At 37.1% G+C, this 18,569-nt stretch overlaps 1 protein-coding gene across 2 annotated transcripts in view; it reads left to right on the top strand.

Annotated features, from left to right (window-relative positions):
* Positions 1-2,121: 2,121 nt before the first annotated feature.
* The window catches only part of sema3e (sema domain, immunoglobulin domain (Ig), short basic domain, secreted, (semaphorin) 3E), a 46,981-nt gene continuing 30,533 nt past the window's right edge, over positions 2,122-18,569 (top strand). Inside the window, exon 1 of one of the 2 annotated variants that reach the window (XM_084124375.1) lies at positions 2,122-2,629. In XM_084124375.1, the coding sequence (XP_083980501.1) occupies positions 2,524-2,629 (106 nt within the window). In that variant the 5' untranslated portion in view covers positions 2,122-2,523. The remainder of the gene's footprint in view (positions 2,630-18,569) is intronic. The other variant, XM_084124376.1, reaches the window with a different exon arrangement.

The raw sequence follows: 18,569 nt of genomic DNA on the forward strand, positions 1-18,569 counted from the left end.
GCTCAAGAGCCACACTGTGACTGTTTAGTGATGATCAGAGCATGAACGCTCCCTCTCATTTGTCATTGGTGGTTTACTTGAATGAGTGCACTTCCATGCTGACTGTGTGCTGCTTTTTCCATCTTTTTTTGGCATACTAGTGTGTATAATATTAGAACATAAGATGGAAACTGTAAGGGGAAGTGGTCTCCTAATTCTTAAAGTCAGCATGAAACATAAGTTGCTGTAGCTTTTTCTTCCTTATTGGCACATGAATTTAAAGTGACATTTGAAGGCCATTGTATGGTAACTCATACTCAGAATTTGTCTTCTGTATTTAACCCATCCAAGTTAGTGCGCACACACATTAGAAGTAGTGAACAGTGGGCAGCCATTCACTGCGGCGCCTGGGGAGCAATTGGGGGTTTGGTGCCTTGTTCAAGCAGACAATTTCCTGCCGGTATTGAGAATCGAACCCGCAACCTTTGGGTTACCAGTCTAACTCTCTAATCATTATGCCACAACTGCACTGATAAATCATAAATACTGCAATATTCCGTTAAAATTATTTATTTATTTTTTCAATTTACTGTAGGCTCATCTGCAGGGTTCTTTTTCTAACCATCCTGTTCTTGAGTTGTTGCTTGCTCGAGAGTCAAGATGAACTTTTCGTGCTAGTGCACAAAACATACTACAAACAATACAGCCTAATTTTTTTCAGTTAGGCTAATTGTGCGTACATGTGCGTACAAGTATTTTTAACTAAACGTTACATTTGAATAGTCTACTAATATTTAGTTAATTATCAAATTGGCAATATGTGACGTGTGTCTTTTCTTAATACACTATTGCCATATATCAGGTGAATGTCACACAAGCATTTTGTAATATTTATCAAATATTAATATTTATTTTTAATAATTAAATTACCACCAAAACACAAAAGATTGGTGTAAAGTTATAGTTACACAGTGGGCTTAAACATTATTTGGACACTTAAGTGCTTCCGTTATTTTTATTTCAAATAAATCCCCATTTTTTTATATTGTGTTATCTCATACAATGACATTCATATATTATTAATTTGGATAAAGTGTCACTTGAAGCCACTGTATATTAAGTTCTAAAGTTTGAGTAAGAAGACAATTTTTGGAACTAAATAATTTCTATATAATTAATATAATAATATAATAATAATTTTTTAATCAATGTTATCCAACAGGGCACTCCAGTTAGCCCCAGTGTCAGTAAATATGCCTAAAGGTGCGGTCACATTAAAAACAATTTGGAGATATTTCGGTAGATGGGTCCATTGTCCATGAATGAAGCAATGGGCTGGTTTAATTACTTTATGACTTCATAAATTGTAATGCATCATCCTTATTGTCAGGAAAGGACACAATTACAGATAACAAGTCTGATTGGTCGTGGCGGTGGTGCTGCAATCTATAGAGATATTCTTAATGTTACTCAAAAAAGGACACAGGTTTAATTCATTTGTAAGATTGTTTCTGTCTAAGTGAATACATGATATTAGCTAACTGCATGATTTGTAATATCTTAATACTGTACATTTTTTGACATATGGGGCATTACTTTGACACAGTCACCTCTGATAACAAATTTCTCTAAACTGTAAATAGAAACCCTTTTTTTTTCTGTAAAGCTACGTTGAAACGATATGTATTGTGAAAAACGCTATTACTTAATTTGGACATGTGCAGAAATAAGTAAACAGTGTTCTGAAATATTCCGAAAAATTCTATAAAACAATATTCTGATCGATAAGAAATTTGCCAGCTGTCTAATTCATAAAAAGTGACTTATTCTGGTTATGGCAATTGCAGTTGCAATAACCAAATTCTAATAGTAAGCATCATTTTCATGTGCTTTTAAACATGTCCTCTGAGATGAGAACAGAAGTACATCATAAAAAGAGGATAGCACAAGGGTGGAACCAAGAGAGTGAGAGAGAAACAGAAGGAGAGAGTGAAAGAGAAGATGTGGGGGTGGATGTGAGTGGAGCGGAGTGTTTGGCTGTTGTCCATATGTGCGGCAGGGGAGTTGAAGCAGTCAGGAGGGGAGAGAGGGCTGGCACGTGGAAGGGCAGTATTTCACAGAGCCGGTAGAGAGAGAGAGAGAGAGAGAGAAGAGGCTTCTTCTCATTAGAGGAGGAGGAGGAGGAGGTGGAGGCTCTCCAAGATCAGCGTGCTTGATGTCTGACACACTCATACTCACAAACATAGTGCTATGAGTTTGAGGAATCCATCGGCTGTGGTAAGAGTGACAGGAACAGTCAGCCAGGATTGAGTCACAGCCTCACACTCGGTTTAGACACTTTTCTTCACACTGGAATCCACAGAAGCATCTCAAAGCCACACTCACACACCCTAAACGTCAATGAAGTGAGTTTCATCACAATTCTCTGATGACAGCTTACTAGCTTTCTTCTTTAACCGGCAATTCAGTCTGTCAGCGGATGGAGGCTGCTCGTGGTGGATCATAAGGAGTCAGAGTTTTGCCTTTTAAGAGGAGTGTGTGAGGATGGCATGGGGTGTGTGGACCTTCATGCTTTGCATGACACTATGGATCAGCTCGGCAACTCAATCAGCAAAGAGTGTGTATCCAAGATTACGACTGTCTCACAAAGGTAAGGCAACAGGTGTGTGTGTGTGTGTGTTAGTGTCTGTGCAATGCTTGCACATGAAGTTCACTTAAATGAAATCTGAAACTAATTATTGGTCATAATTTTAGTCAAATGTTTTTAGATGAACATCCCAATAGAGCTCTTACTTTTTACAGGTTAGTTCATGTTGAACTTTGGACTAATTTACCACTTTCCCCCACATTTAAAATGTACAATTGCCTTAAAGAAAGAAAGAAATAAATAGCTACATTAATAAAAAAAAATTATATATTATAAATAAATGGCATACAATTCATTATAAATGATGTATGTATAAATATTATACTTAATTACACCACACTTATGAACCGTAATTCATAACTATTTTACATTTTGGATGATTGGTCATGGATTTATATGATTTCCTACAATCTCATTTGTACAGTTTCTTTAGTACAATCTTCTTTCCCCACTGATGGTTAGGTTTAGGGGTGAACCTTCATGCTTAGTTTTTCTTCTGAAAATCTCGATTAAAATCGTGCAAATTCATACAAATTTGCCAGAACGTAATATGTAATAACTTAAAATAATAAATTGTTTTCTCATGAGAACAGTTTTATTATTTTCACTCTTTTTCTTTTATTAAGTCTAATGCACAGTGGATTATGGATAGTCACTTGCTCTGCCTTTAATACATCTGGAGTCTCTTTTATTTGTTTTTCCTCACCGTTATGGTGGTTGAGCTTCTACAATGTGGTTTTTCTGTCACCTTAAGCGGTTCAGTGAAGGAATGTCAACTGTTCTTTTTACTATGCTGGTCTCGAATTGGCATGTTTACAATGAAATCCAGAGATAAATAGGGGCATCCTTTTGTAGATGAACATCCTAGCCCGAAGCAAATTGCCCATGCCTCTCTCTGTCTTCCTCTTTGAGCAAAATGCTGTGGAAACTGTGTCATGTAAAAATCCACACCCCAGCATTGGTCATGGTTGAGAGTCCATGTGGAATTTCAGTTCACAGTAAATCAAACCAATTCCATCTAAACTAACTGTAAAATCATGGAAACAACACTTTTCCTTTGACACCTTTTCCTTTGAGAAAGTCACTGACACTGTGCGCTGGACAAAGTTTTTAGACTGAGGTGCATCTGAGTGGCTTTTCTTATCAGATTTGTCATAATATATTGACTGTCATTTTCAGTGAGTTGTGTGTGTAGCTTCTGGCAAACTCAAGCAAATTGTGATTGACGTGTGGCAAAGAAACCAGCAGGCTCCAGAGGAAATGTCCCCAGGCAAAGATAAAATTTGGAATTTATTTCTCAATCCTCTCTGTGCCTTGTTTTCTTTTCTTCTTCTTCTTTTTTTTTTTTTTTTTTTGGTTTGATTTAAATGTTGATTTGATAGAAAAAAAATAGAGAAACTGTTTACATTTATAGAGCTATTTCTACCTGATCTGACCTGAAATCACTTTCATTATAGTCAGGTTGATATAGTTTATATAAATATATTTAAAGGGATAGTTCACCCCAAAATTCTGTCATCATTTGTTCAACCTATATGAATTTCTTTCTTCTGCTGGACACACAAAATATATTTTGAAGAATGTCGGTGACTAAACAGTTGATGGGCCCCATTGACTTTCATATTAGGGGGAAAAAAATACTATGGAAGTCAATGGGGACAATCAGCTGTTTGGTTACTGACATTCTTCAAAATATCTTTTGATCAGCAGAAGAAATAAATTCATAAAGGTTTGGAACAACTTGAGGATGACTTGATGATCATTTTTGCGTGAACTACCCTTTATGTATATTTTAAGAGAGTTCATTCTTGTGTTTTCTGTCATTCTCTTGGTGTGCTCTGCGTGTCTAGACTGATAAAGTTTTCTCTACTCAGCTGAAGAAGCTTTTTTTTTTTTTCATGTATCCTATCATTATGGAATGAAAAACATGTATCAACTTTTAAAATTTGAATAAAACGAAGACCTCAGAGGTATTCAAGGCATTTTTTAGACCTTGGAGGCATTCACAGGAGGTTGATTTCTGGTTAAACCCATTGGGTTTCTCTTCCTAAATTTTTAAGATCTGGAATCAAAACCAGGAGTTGATTTAATTTAATCCTGGCCTAATCTCTCAGCATGTTATGTGCGAAGTGAGATCTTTTTTGCCTATGCCAGAAACAGTGCTTGTCCAACTAATCTGTCAGTTATGTGCTAAGTGAGATCTTTTTTTCCCTACCAGAAACGGTGCTTATTAGATCCTTAATTTAATAATTTAATAAAATTGAATCTGAGCCAGTTTTTTAGTCCACAGAGCCTAAATAGGTAATAGATGTTGGTAAATAGCAAGAAGAGTAACAAAGTACAGCAACTATTTGCGCTACAAACATGTGTACTTATAATCATGACAAAACATTAAAATAATAAGAAATACCAGTTTTGCAATATCAAGCAAAATAAGCTCTTTTCTGTCAGTTTAATCTCTAATGTCAATGGTTGCTAATTGTTGCGTGGTATTGTTATTGTTACGATGGTACATTTTTCAAAGGTAGTGCTTGTGGACTTGTGAATTTTCCTAGTCAGGCATTGCTTGTAGCAACCAGTGTTTGTGTGCTTGGGTAAACATATTTGACATGCTTATCAATTTCTATAGAGCTTGTGTTTGTTGTCTCCTCTGTGGATTTTCTGAATGCTCCTTTGTTTCCGACTTGACTAGAACATGTGGTCCTGGATATTACATTTGAGTTTAATGCACTGAAAAGCTACAAAGCTGCAAAGTGCTCATTTTCTTAAATACATTTTCAGTTGTGTAGGCAGGAAAGTTTCAGTGGGATTTTCTTCAAGCTTCTAAATGCATTTTGGTAAGCATATTAACCCTCGTTTAGGGTTTGACACTAATAAAATGACACAATTTGAAGACTGAATGTATTATATTCCTGTGATTTTTAGAGTTGTGTGAAGCTAACCAAGTGGAAAATACAGTCCAAATGGGAATTACAAATTCAAATTTAAGCACACAGTTTTAAACTGCTGCTCTGCATGCTATCATTTGGCTAGGCTTTGCTTAAAGAAATGAAAAATAACTACAGCAAATGCTAATTACGTGTAAAGGAAGCTTATTTCAAAATAAACTTACATTAATCGCCTTAATGTTTTGGCTTCATTGTCTAACAGCTGAATCATCAACACGTTCAACTGGTTTGTAGGTGTTTGGTTGGAATCGTGTAGGTGGGTGCACATATTTGATATTTATTTTTAAGTGGCTTTTATGGTATAATGAGGGTAAAAACAACTAAAGTGAGAGTTAAGGGACTGCTGTTGAAATTGGCGTAATTAGTAGGAGCTGCAACTTGGCTCTGTTGTTTGTTTATGAGGGAAAAATTTCAGACATGAAAATTGCCAACCGCATTTCTTAAGCAACATCCCAACTGTGCATTCTGAGCCTGACAGGCATCTTGATAATATGCAGGTATTTTTGAGAGTATCGAATAGCGAGGCTGAATTATTTAGTGGTGCGACTGTACATCCTTCACTACCACAGGGTCCAAGGGGCAACATGCTGAGCACATGATCTGCAAGAGTTGTATATTTATTCGAGAGTGAATTCAGTTTCAATCTACTCTAAACATTATTTCAAAACACTTCCAACTGGTTTTGGAGTGTCCAACCCCAGTTTGGGGTGATGTCACGCTGTTAAGACAGAGTTTGAGTTTCGTGCATTTACTTGTATAAATAAACCGTGCTGGTTTCGGAATGGTATTACTGAACAGTTACCCCTAGCAAAATTTCAACAAGGAGCCCCCCAAAAGCTCTCCAGAGCTTTTAGACCTTGTCCCAGCTACTTATAAAGAGTGTCAGTTTCTTATCCTGAATCTATAGCCATTCAAACATACAAATCCCCATGGACCTCCAGTTAGTCCCAGCTATCATCACGTAAATGGATGTTCGTGAATGTTTTATGAGGTTTGTTGAAACAATCCAAACATATAACATGGTTACCCCCTACATCAATATGAATGTGAGAAAAGAGACATATTTTGAGCTCTCTGACACTTCAGTACAGTCAAATAGGTAGCATACTTTAGTTTCGCCTTGTTATATGGTCTATAATAACAAGCTTATAGTAGCTTTTCCATCGTCAGTCAGTCATCAAATGACTAATCACAGTTTGAGCACTATAAATCGGTTTTTCATCACCCTTCACTGGAGAACATTATCTTTAAGTTTTGAATTCAGCCTTGGGATTTGTTTTACAGAGCTTTTGGCTCTTAGTGAGGAAGACCAAGGTCTGTGTTTAATTTTTATATTCTTTTTTAAATTGACAGTATAACAGCCCATTAGCCAGCTCATGTTGCATTTAGGCTTGGATCATAATCACTAACGTGCTGCTCGAGTCTCTGCTGTAATTTTAAACCTACCTCAGTGCAACGAGTCTCATCTATGTTTCAGATGACATTAAAAGAGTTTACCAAGGGTTATTTTCTTTTTGGTGAACAGAGGCATTTCAGTCCCCCACAGACTTTTTTTTAACATTTAGATTTAAATATGATTTTCAAATTTAATATTTTACCATTACACATTATTTCATGTGAATGTTTTCATTCTGACCATGAAATTACAGTCATGGCCAGAAGTTTTGGTAGTGGTATAAATTTTGTTTCTCGCAAAGTTCGCTGATTTGGTATTTGTAGATTATATTTCTACATGTTTCTATGGTATACTAGAAAACAAGCATTTCATAAGTTTTAAAGGCTTTTATTGGCATTCACATTCAATGTATGCAAAGAGTCAATATTTACGGTCTTGACCCTTCTTCTTCATAACCTCTGCAGCTCGCTCTGGCATGCTGGATATCAACTTCTGGGCCAAATCCTGAATGATGGTGATCCATTCTTGCCCTATTAGTGCTTGGAGTTGATCACAATTTGTGGACTTCTGTTTGTCCATTTGCGGATTTGAGGATTGTTCTTAATGGGATTAACATACAGGGGGCCCTATCTTGCACCCAGTGCAATTGACTTTGTACACCGACGCATGTATCATTCCTATTTTGCACCCGCGCAAAGCGCACTTTTCCCTCCACAGAATTACGTCGCTAAACTAGGGAATGAACTTGCGCTCCCTGGGCGGTTCAGCGCAAAAAAGGAGGCGTGTTCCGGCGCAAACGTTCCTTCATGTTATTTTGCAGGTTTAGAAAACAAGTGCGCCACTAACCAGGAAAAAATAGTTTAAAGTCAGTGGCGCGTTGCTATTTTAAGGGCGCATGCTTGGCCATAATCAATGTAGCGTGTGCACGACGCGCATACACTTTGATTCTCTAATCTACACAGAAGCAGCAGTTTTCATTTTTGCTAATCATACATTACAATAGATAGATAGATAGATAGATAGATAGATAGATAGATAGATAGATAGATAGATAGATAGATAGATAGATAGATAGATAGATAATTTATTATAAAAGCATACATCTAGCTTACACATTTACCCAAATTATCATACGCCTGTTTAACCGAAGTTAATTTGGGTGGGTTTCTCCATTTCAATGTCACTTCTCTCTTTTACGGCCGTGACGAGAGTGTTGCTCTCCTTGGCTGTGAACCGCTCCTGGCGCGCGCCTTGCAAATCCGCCGTTACAATAGCAATCCGCTATGGAAAAAGCGCGTCTGCTCTTAAAGGGAATGTGAGATGATGCTCTGATTGGTTTATTTCACGTTACGCCCAAACCGCACCTATGAATAATGAAGCTACTTCAGACCAACCCATTTTAGATTTGCGCCTAGCGCAAGAGTAATTTATCCCGCCGGGAAAATAGCAACAGCGCCCAAGACCCGCCCACAAAGTTACTTGCGCTTTGCTCTTGACACTTGCGTTTCAGATCGTTAAAATAGGGCCCAGGGTGTTTCCTGGCCATGGACCCAAAATTTTAATGCAATGATCTCTGAGCCACTTCATTATCACTTTTGCCTTGTGACATGGTGCCCAATCATACTAGAAAATGCACGGATCATTACCAAATTGCTCCTGGACCATGAACAGAATTTGCTCTTGCAGGACGTTTTGATACCATTCTTTATTCGTGGTAGTGTTTTTGGGCAAAATTGTGAGAGAGCCCACTCCCTTGGATGAACAGCAACCCCACACATGGATGCTTCACTGTTGGCATGACACAGAACTCATGGTAGTGTTCACCTTTTCTCCGGACAATCGATTTTCGAGATGTCCCAAACAGTTGGAAGGGGGCTTCATCAGATAAAATAACTTTGCAGCAGTCTTTTGCTGTCCGATCTTTGTACTTCCTGCAGAATTTCAGTCTGTCCTTTAAGTTTTTCTTGGAGAGAAGTCGCTTCTTTGCTGCCCTTTTCACCATGCCATTGTCCAAAAGTCTTTGCCTCACTGTGTGTGCAGATTCACTCACACCCACCGCTAGCAATATTGAGCAATCTTTGCACTGATGATGACATGATTCCATAGCAGACTCCTCAGGAAGAGATGGTCATGGTGCTTGCTGGACACTCTGGGATGTCCTGAAGCCTTCTTCACTGCAGTTCAAGTTCTCTCCTTGAATTTCTTGATGATCCAGTAAATGGTTCTTTCAGGTGCAATATTCTTTGCAGCGATTTCCATGTGAGGCCATTTTGATGCAAAGCGATGATGGCTGCATGTCTTTCTTTTGGAGGTAACCATTCCTAACACAAGAACACAATGATGGAAAGTACTTCTTCCCTTCTTTTATAGCAATCTGCTCTTATAATCCAGTCAGAATGATTACTGAATGATAGTATTCACTCTTTGATGTGCTCATGATATGATTAGCGAAATGATAGGTCATTTTGTGCCAGGGCCAAAAACATTGAAATTTGGGTTTTTGTTATAGTTCATTTTTTGGACAATGATGCTTTCTGCAATTATTTAAAACAAATGCATCTGATGCACAATAATCTAGAAACAACATGAATCAAGCAGCAAACCACATTTAAAGGGATAATTCACCCAAATCTTCGTCGTTCTAAACCTGAATGGCTTTCTTTCTTCTACAGAACACAGAAAATTCTGAAATTTTTCAAAATATCTTCATTTTCCATAGAATAAAGTAATGCAGGTTTGGAACAACTTGAGTCAATAAATGATGACAGCTTTTTTCATTTATCTCCCCAAAGAGAACACTTTTTAAATCATTTTCTCTGCTTCTAGTCCCCATTACCATCATTTTATTTAGGGAATGGTAATGGATCTCTAGAAGATCTGACGGAAAGCATTTGAATCTTTTTATTTTTTTATTATTTGTATTTTTTTGGTAGATGATGGAAATATAACGTTAACATGAAAGTGCATATTTATAGGACATATTTGCATTTGAGTAAGTGTGATCTGATTTTGATTTGTATCAAATGCATTAGAATGAAAGTGTAAATTCAATACTGCTAAAAAATTATGCTATCTGAAACTATGCAAAATTATATGCAATGTGAAACATTTAACTCCAGCTGTAATGACCTTGCCATTCTAAAGACAAGTTTAGCTTTGAGTCCACAGCACATGAAAGGAGAAAGACTTATACAAGCAAACCTCCTGTTGTTTCATCACCCAGTCCATGTCTCCAGATAGTGCTGCATGTGATTAGCCAGCCCGCAGGTCATTGCGTAATTAATGATGTTCTTGGGAGAGTTTGTTCCTACTTTGGTCTGTTCCTGCCTCTTCCTACCTCTCACTGTGTCTTTCTCAGTATTTCCCCTGACAGTCCCGAAAGGTCTGTTTAGACAATAAACCCATAATTTCCTTTGAAATAAGGCATCTGAAAGGTCGTCATGGAGACGGGTTCTTCAGAGACAGTAAGATGGGAAGGAAGAAATCCTGGTTTTTAATAAACTTCACAGTCAGTATAATCAGCGCAGGACAGCAGACCCACAATCGGCCCCCTAAAATAAGGGTTTCCTTGACTTACAGTGGCTTCAATGAATGCACATTGTTCTCTGGTCAATAAAAGATCTCCAAGGTCAGGTAATTCACAATGTATCCATCAATCAGCTTGTTTCCCTACATCAAACAACCCGAACAACCACTTCCAATAAAACAATAGCCTGACATTTCATAAAAGATCCAAGCATTGAAGGATAGAGGTCTATGTGATGTCCTATTTGATTTACTTGTACTCCAGTGAAGGCAGTTTATGGTTTTCTTTTAGATGTTCTCTGTCCTCTACCTTCAGCTAATGATCTTTGCATTGATTCAATTGCTTTGTGTCCATGTGGCATTCATTTTAGAGGTGACATCATGCACAGGCAGTTTACACAACACAATGGATTTGTGTAATTTTCTCTCATCTTGGAGAGATTTCAAACTAACCATTGGGTCGATATGGTTTAAACTTTGGTAGAAAATGGTTTGAATCATTTTTTTGATACCCAGTATTTCTCTACAGACTTGTCTCTTGAGGTATTCGTGGCAGTTCTTGTGGGAGGATGTTTGAGTAGAGCTAATCGTCTTATACTTGTAAGTGAATAATGATGTGACATTACTCTAGAGATGTAGTTATTCACGTTTAATCTACTCTGACTGACAGTCCAGGAATTATGATGCATAAATGTCAAGGTTTATTGTTAGTTAAATAAGTGAGTAGTAAATTGTTCTTACACCGTATTTCTCTTTCATACTGTTCAAGGCTCCGTCAAGGTAAAATATGAGAAAAATGTTTTATGAACTCAAATCTTTGGCATTTTTCCATCCCATCGGCTTTGGCTGTTGAAAGGCTGTTTTTTCCATGAAGTTAGTGTGCGATAGGCCTTACTGTATCCAACACTTGTGCTGTGTGTTTTGAGACTTTTTCATCTCTTAAACGTGAACAGTTATTCCAGGTGGGAGGAAATTATAGGGAATAAAACCATGGAAATCCCCTCAGTTTGTTTTCAAAGGATACCACTTAAAATGTGTTTTTATCTCTACATGCCAAGTAGGGGTGGGAATCTTTTACCATCTCACGATTCGATTCGATTCCGATTCTTGAGGCCACGATTCGATTCAAAATCGATTTTCGATTCAAAAAGATTTTCGATTCAAAACAATTCGATTTTTTTCATAATGATTTCTAATCAGGTTTCTGATCATGATCTACTCTCATCTGCTTTGCTATACAGAATGACAAACGGAGACATTAAAGTGTCTTTTATTAAGTTCAATTCTCAGGGAAGTGCCTTTTATCAAAAACATTGAAAAAATATTTTTACTTGGTACTTTTAAAGCAAAGTATTTATGATGACCCACAACGAACTTACTTCCAATACTTCCTATATTAATTGTATTAATAAAACAAATGGAAGTGATTTGGCAAGTCAACTGTAAGGTTACATTTGCCAGCATATGTCCCAACATTGCTGAGAACCAACAGGAAAATAAATGTGTGCCTGTACTAGCAGCATACTTGTAGTAAATTAATACAAACTTCAGCATATTCTGAATCTCTAGCATTTAATAATAGACTTCTAACCAACATCCTCTTGTTATTTCCAATGAGCAATATAATCCTTCAGACAAAAAAAAACATTTTGCTGTAGCAAATTCACAAACAGTTTTCGTTCAAAAATATAGAATTATGTACCAGAAGCTATCATAACGTATAATGCTTGTGGACTTATGCATATTCTGAATAATTAGTAACATACAAAGTCGCTCTTGACTAATACACAACTAAATAATAAAGAGTTATGACTTGAAATGTTTGCTGTATACCACAATCAAAAATAGCAAAGAAAGTGAATGAACATTCTGCAGAGAGTAACTTACAGTCAAAATGTAACTTTTTGTGACTGGCATTGCACATATTGCATACAGATCAGATCGGTTTACACAGCATATTGATGTGAAAACTAAACAATACAGAAATTAGCTCTCATACAAAAAAAATACTAAATAGATCACAATGAAATTGCCAATGTTCCATACGTTAGCTTTTAACGAAGACATTCTCTGGTGCCGTTCGGATTTGGCGCTCAGCCATCATGCGTCTGTTATGTGCGCGTCTCTGATGTGCACGCCACAGACTGTCCGCGCACTGCACGTCCGCTTCAGAGTTCCGCCTTTTGCGTTCCTTCAATGTTACGTTATTAGAATTTTTTTTTAGAAAATCGATTTTTGACATTTGTGAATCGATTCAGAATCGTCCACGTCCCGAATCGCGATTCATCTAAGAATCGATTTTTTTTCCCACCCCTAATGCCAAGACATTGAACTGAAATAATACCTTTATTCAACATTCAGATGTTTGAGGTTGAAAAGTGAAAAAGCTCATAAATAAAATATGATGAGTTGGGAGTTTCCTGTAAAATGCTGAGAGGGGTTTGTTATAATCACATATAAGAACCAAGGCTGATTCACCTAGTAGATTTTCTAAATTATTATTATTTGTAAGGTTTTTTTGTTTGTTTTTTTGTTTAGTTTTTTTAATGTGTGTTCAAAATGTCCTAAAATTAAAACTTGTAAAAGGTAATAATAATACAAGCATGATAATATTGAGCATATATACTACATGGACAGCAAATGTTCCCTGAACACAGTTGCCCTTCAAGAAATGTCCAGTTCCACAAAGTTGAGTTCATGTTTTTATAAATGGCTCTTTTTTTTTTTTTGGCAAACATGAATGCCGTATGAGGAATTAATTTAAACTAACAGAATGCTATTGAAATCAATCAGTCACCACAAAATAACACATGACGAGCAATATATATAGCAATGCTTCCATGAGTCTCTTCTTGAACCTCATGCAATCCACAGCATGTTCCATCAGCAGGACCTGACCTCTGTCTCTCTAGCTCCACCTCCTGAATGATTGACACTTTTTGTGTTTGTATATTTGGTAATTTGCAATGTATCTACACATTATGTGTCCTAGCAGGTAGCTACTGTGAAATCGGCAGTAGCATGTTGTTTCAGTCAGCGCTGATGTTTGAAATCAAAATACCTGTCTGTCTCTGTTAACTTGATTGACAGGTCAGAAAGACCTTGGCCCATGAAAGGGGGAGCAGATACCCCCCCCCCCCCCCCCCCATACACACACACACAACCCACCACACCACACACACACTTTTTTTTTTCCTGTTCAGTGTCTGGTGGGTTACAGTTCTTCTTTTTTTTTTCTTCTTCTTTTTTTTTCATACAGAGCTGATGCTTGGTATCACACTCAATCCCCCAAAAAATCAGATTATAGCATCACTGAAAGCTTCTACACAAGGGTATATCAGTTTGGCTGCTCGTTCATGTTTCACCCCAAGCATCGCTGAGATTGTTTATGGAAATAGTCTTTATCTAAGTTCTCCCCATCTCATATCTTCACCCTTAACTGAGTGTTGCATCTAAATGTGGAGTCTTTCAAATGAATGCACCACTGTTGCTTTAAATGCTTTGGTAAATGCTTTAATCTCAACCTACTTGCTATAAAACACAGACAAAACACTTCTTTGCAATGTGCCGTATCTCTAAAGAGCCATTGTTTCATCATAGAGATGAACTGAGACTATGGAATTATCTTGGATATTTTCCATAATATATTTAACTGATAAAAAGTCTAGATGTAATGCTATATTTGTGAACAAATAAACACATTTTGTAAGAAGACATATGTAAAATAAATCTAAATTTGTACTTGCAGTTTTTGGTCAATATGTTGTGGCATTGGAATGAAAAGTTATCTATAAAGTTATATATAATTGTGTGTGTGTGCGCATATATATATATATATATATATATATATATATATATATATATATATATATATATATATATATATATATATACATATATACATATATACATATATACATATATACATACTTGCTTCACTCCTATTTCCTCGTGCTTTTATGTTTTCAGTCTCCTGTAGAGTTTGTTGAGGGAGGGGCAGGTTGATGTTAAACAGCTTCACTTCCTCTGTACTGGTTCATTGATGTATGACAGCTGCAATTTAGAATAGGTTGAAAGTACAAATAACATGAGTCAGAGCAAATCATACATACATAATACACAATGCAGTCAGAACCCTCTTAATGTTATTTGAGGCCCCAGTTTGCACCACCTCTACAAGGCCACACCGAAATGTGGCCCCAGATCAGGGACATCTCCCTGCCAGCCCGCCCACAAGAAGCAAACCCCTCTAGGCTTCATATCTAAACCAAAAACCTTCACCATTCCAGATCAGAAGAGACAAATGTTTACCATACTGTCGAGATTTTTCAGGGAGAAATATTTCAAGGGTGGTGTATTGGATTATGTTCTGGCTGCAAATGTTTAGATTTGTATGCCTTTGTCTCAATATGGTCTTGTATAGTATAATATGTACTATACAAGGAATCTACATTATCATTATTTTGTATTTATATTATTTTATTTTATGTGAGCTAGGGAATTTAAACTACAGTTCAACATGTATGGATTTATTGTAATAAAGGGAAGTGTTTAGATTTCTAATTGATTTGGTTGATTTTATTATTTTAATTTGTACGCTATAAATATTGAATGCACTAATCCATTATACAGAGCTGTACTTGTGAAGAATATGTAGCCTAACCCAGACATGCAGTCTGTCTGGAAGAAGGTGAAGATCATATTCCCAAATACAGGATAACCCTTACGATAATTACCAGGGTTAACAGGTTAACACAGTCAATATGCTGTGTTAGAGGACAGAGTCTCTCTTAAACAAAGTCTTTCAGTCTTCTCTGCTCAGAATCAGATCTTTTATAGTAATTAGTTTTGGCTTACGGCCTCTTCTAAAGTTTTGTTGATTGAAATAAAATGGACTACTGTTCATACAAACAAGCTTGCTTTATACTACAGTGAGAAAAATATGATTTATGAAAAGTTCATCCATCTGGAGGTCTACATAATGACCTTTCCTGTTAGACAAAAGATGGAGAACTCACAGTGACAGATGAAAGAAGGAAGCTCTTTTTGTTTCCAGGATGAAAGCACTTCCCTATCTCTGATAGCCGATAGTCCCTCAGCAAAGGGAGTAGACGTCCACATCCGCAATCAGCCCATCAACTCTCTTTAAATCTGGAATCTTCAGCTCTCCAAAGCCCTCTTTAGGGAGAACCGTCACTTCCTTAGACCTGCTCACCCCGGCTGAGGTTCAGATGCCTGAGGCAGGGGAAACAGGTCTTTAGTTTAGCTTACGGGGAAATGCAGCCTGTTCAGCACATGGGGATATGGATTAGAGAGGGTTTGGGTCATTTCCCTTTCAATAACCGCTTTTTCAATTTTATTAGCTGACAGGTCTGAGAATGGGATTGACAATGTTTCCTGAAAGCAAATGCAGTCACTTCCTGTCTTAAAAGCATAGGGGCGCCTATTAAAATGTACTTTTACTTACAATCTGAAATTCTGAATTAATAAATATGTTGCCTGTCGAAAACATATAAACAAACATTGTTTAACAATTAGTTATTTTACTTAAATGTGATTGGCCGATCAAGACAGATCCCTTGAACAGCCAATCAGAATCTTTTCGAGACCTCTGGCATTTAAACCAGTAGATGACATAACTACAGCACGCTTTTATTATAAACAAAATGTTATCATGGATTGGTGTGGACACTATATAGTTAATGTTATAGATATCTTTATAGTTATCATTATTGGTGTGAATGGGCCTTTATTTGGTCTCTTTTTGCTCCATCAACAAAAATGGTTCCAAATAAAGTCAAAGCTTGATCAACCATCGTGTGTCCTGAATGAACAGTTTTTGAATGAATTGGTTGCATGAATAATTCAATGACTCACTTAAAAGGACAGTCACTTGTTTTGTTCCTGAAGTAATCTGTTTTGAACTAATTGGTTGAGTGAAGGTTTCATACTCACTCATAAAGACAAAATCAATTGTCATCATCTACAGCCAAAACTCCAATCTTAGAAGAAAATGTTCTGTGTAGAACCTTGATTTTTATATACGTTCATCAGCTAGAAAAAAATAGTTCTGAAAGTGATTCCAATGATATCGTTCCTCTGTTATCATAATAGCTGTGGTGTGGTCATCACTATTCTCATACAATTAGAATAATCATTAAAATGATATGGTTATTGTCCTTGGTGTGAATTGCACATAATAGGCAATATTGTGTCGAAAATGCTAAGTTACTCAGTATCATAACCACATTTGCTCATATTGACTATATTAGGAGTACATTACTCATGTTTTTAATTTATAATACCAGTTGAATGGTTCTCTTTTCACCTGATTTCCTCCCCTACCCCTCCACTGAAGAGTCTAATAGTACGACCCTTGCCCGGTCAAGGGTACTGAGTTAGTAATGGTGAGGGGTTAAAATTCTCGTTGCCTCTGGGGGCATTCAGGATTATTATTTTGGCCTGTGTTGGGACATTTGCTGTTTGTTCAAGATACAAGGTCTCTTTATAAACATTATGATGCCTTATGGCTTTTCATTGTGGTTCCCACTAATAAGTGCAATATATTAAATAAATATTTAAAAGAATGGACGATCCCTCCCTGTGAAACATCACTTAGAGAGCCCAGTAAAATCATGAGCCAAGTCTGGTTTTATTTATTTCTTTTATCTTTCTCGTTTATCTTCATGAAGAAGAGGCCAAACACATAGGTTTAGAATGAGAAAGAAGCTCATAATCAAATCGAATGAAAGTGTGGAATCCTAGTGGAATTTATTTCATACAATGAACATAAATAAAACAAAACGACAGGTCACATAAACATCAATAGGGCAGTGACCTTGAATTAATAAGAGTATACAGTACAGTATATATATATACTAATGCTTCACTCTGCTGTTTTGCAGATGCAATGAAGTCTAAAAGTCAGGAATAATTTCCAGTTCCCTAATGGAAATTATTCCTGACTTTTAGACCCCACTGTATCTACAAAACCACAGGGTGAAATATTAGATTGACTTCCAAATGAACTCGAAAACTGTGGGTGTGAGTGTTGCTTGTTTTAATGTTTTTTATATATATATCCCAAGGCAGTTCTATTAACTGAAAGACTCATAAACCTAATTAAAGACACATTGAACGTCTTTCAGAAGAGCTGTTCTCAGACACTAAAATTTGATCAAAGTCTGCCACTTTAAATGTCTGTTTTTGACCTTGTCTGTCTCTTTCCACTCTCTTGTCTGTTTATCTCTCTCGCTATCATTTCAGTAATCCAGTTTTATCCCTTATCTGTCTCTCTGGTTCCTTTATCTTCTTTTCATACATACTTTTGCCCTTCAACTTTCTAAGTAGCTCTTTTAAAGAATTAGTATATGCAAAATTGAGAATTGGCTCCCCTTCTTCTTTCTTCTGTGGAACACAAAAGGAGAAATTTTGGTCTCTGTTTTCCATGTAATTACAATGGGGGCTGAAGTTTTTAAGCTTCTAAAATGATACAAAAAGCAGTGCATATGACTCAGGCCCGGAGTGGGTAATCGGGAGAATCGGGTGAATTCCCGGTGGGCCGCTTCATTTTTGGGCCGGTCGAGGATTTTTTTTTTTTTTTTTTTTTTTTTTTTCACATTTCAATGTCGCATTCTGACACCGCAGCGCGCAGCCTCTGCATGGGTTGTACCATGTGAAGGAGTTCTCCCCTACCCTCCCATAGAGTTGGTTGGGTCCATAGCCCGTCTATTCCAAAACGTTTTCTCAGGTAGGCTACCGCGGCACCGCCGGCGCCTACCGATAGCTGGGCCGGTGTTGTGCCGAATTTCGACCCCCTGCCAAATTATTACCCCCCTCGTTGAAGTCAGTACCTGATTGCCTAATCCTAACCCCACCCCTAATCCTACCCCTCCCCCACAACTAATCCTAAACCTACCAATACTAGGGGGGTAATAATTTGGCAGGGGGTCGAAATTCGGCACAACACCGGCCCTACCGTAACGGTACGCGTCAGGGAGGATGGATGGGAGGAAGAGGCCAGGAGGTATGGAAGCTTGTTTCCGCCACAGAATAAAACATTTTAAAAGATAAT

This window comes from Abramis brama, assembly GCF_963993115.1.
Source record: "Abramis brama genome assembly, chromosome: 9".
Lineage (NCBI taxonomy): Eukaryota > Metazoa > Chordata > Actinopteri > Cypriniformes > Leuciscidae > Abramis > Abramis brama.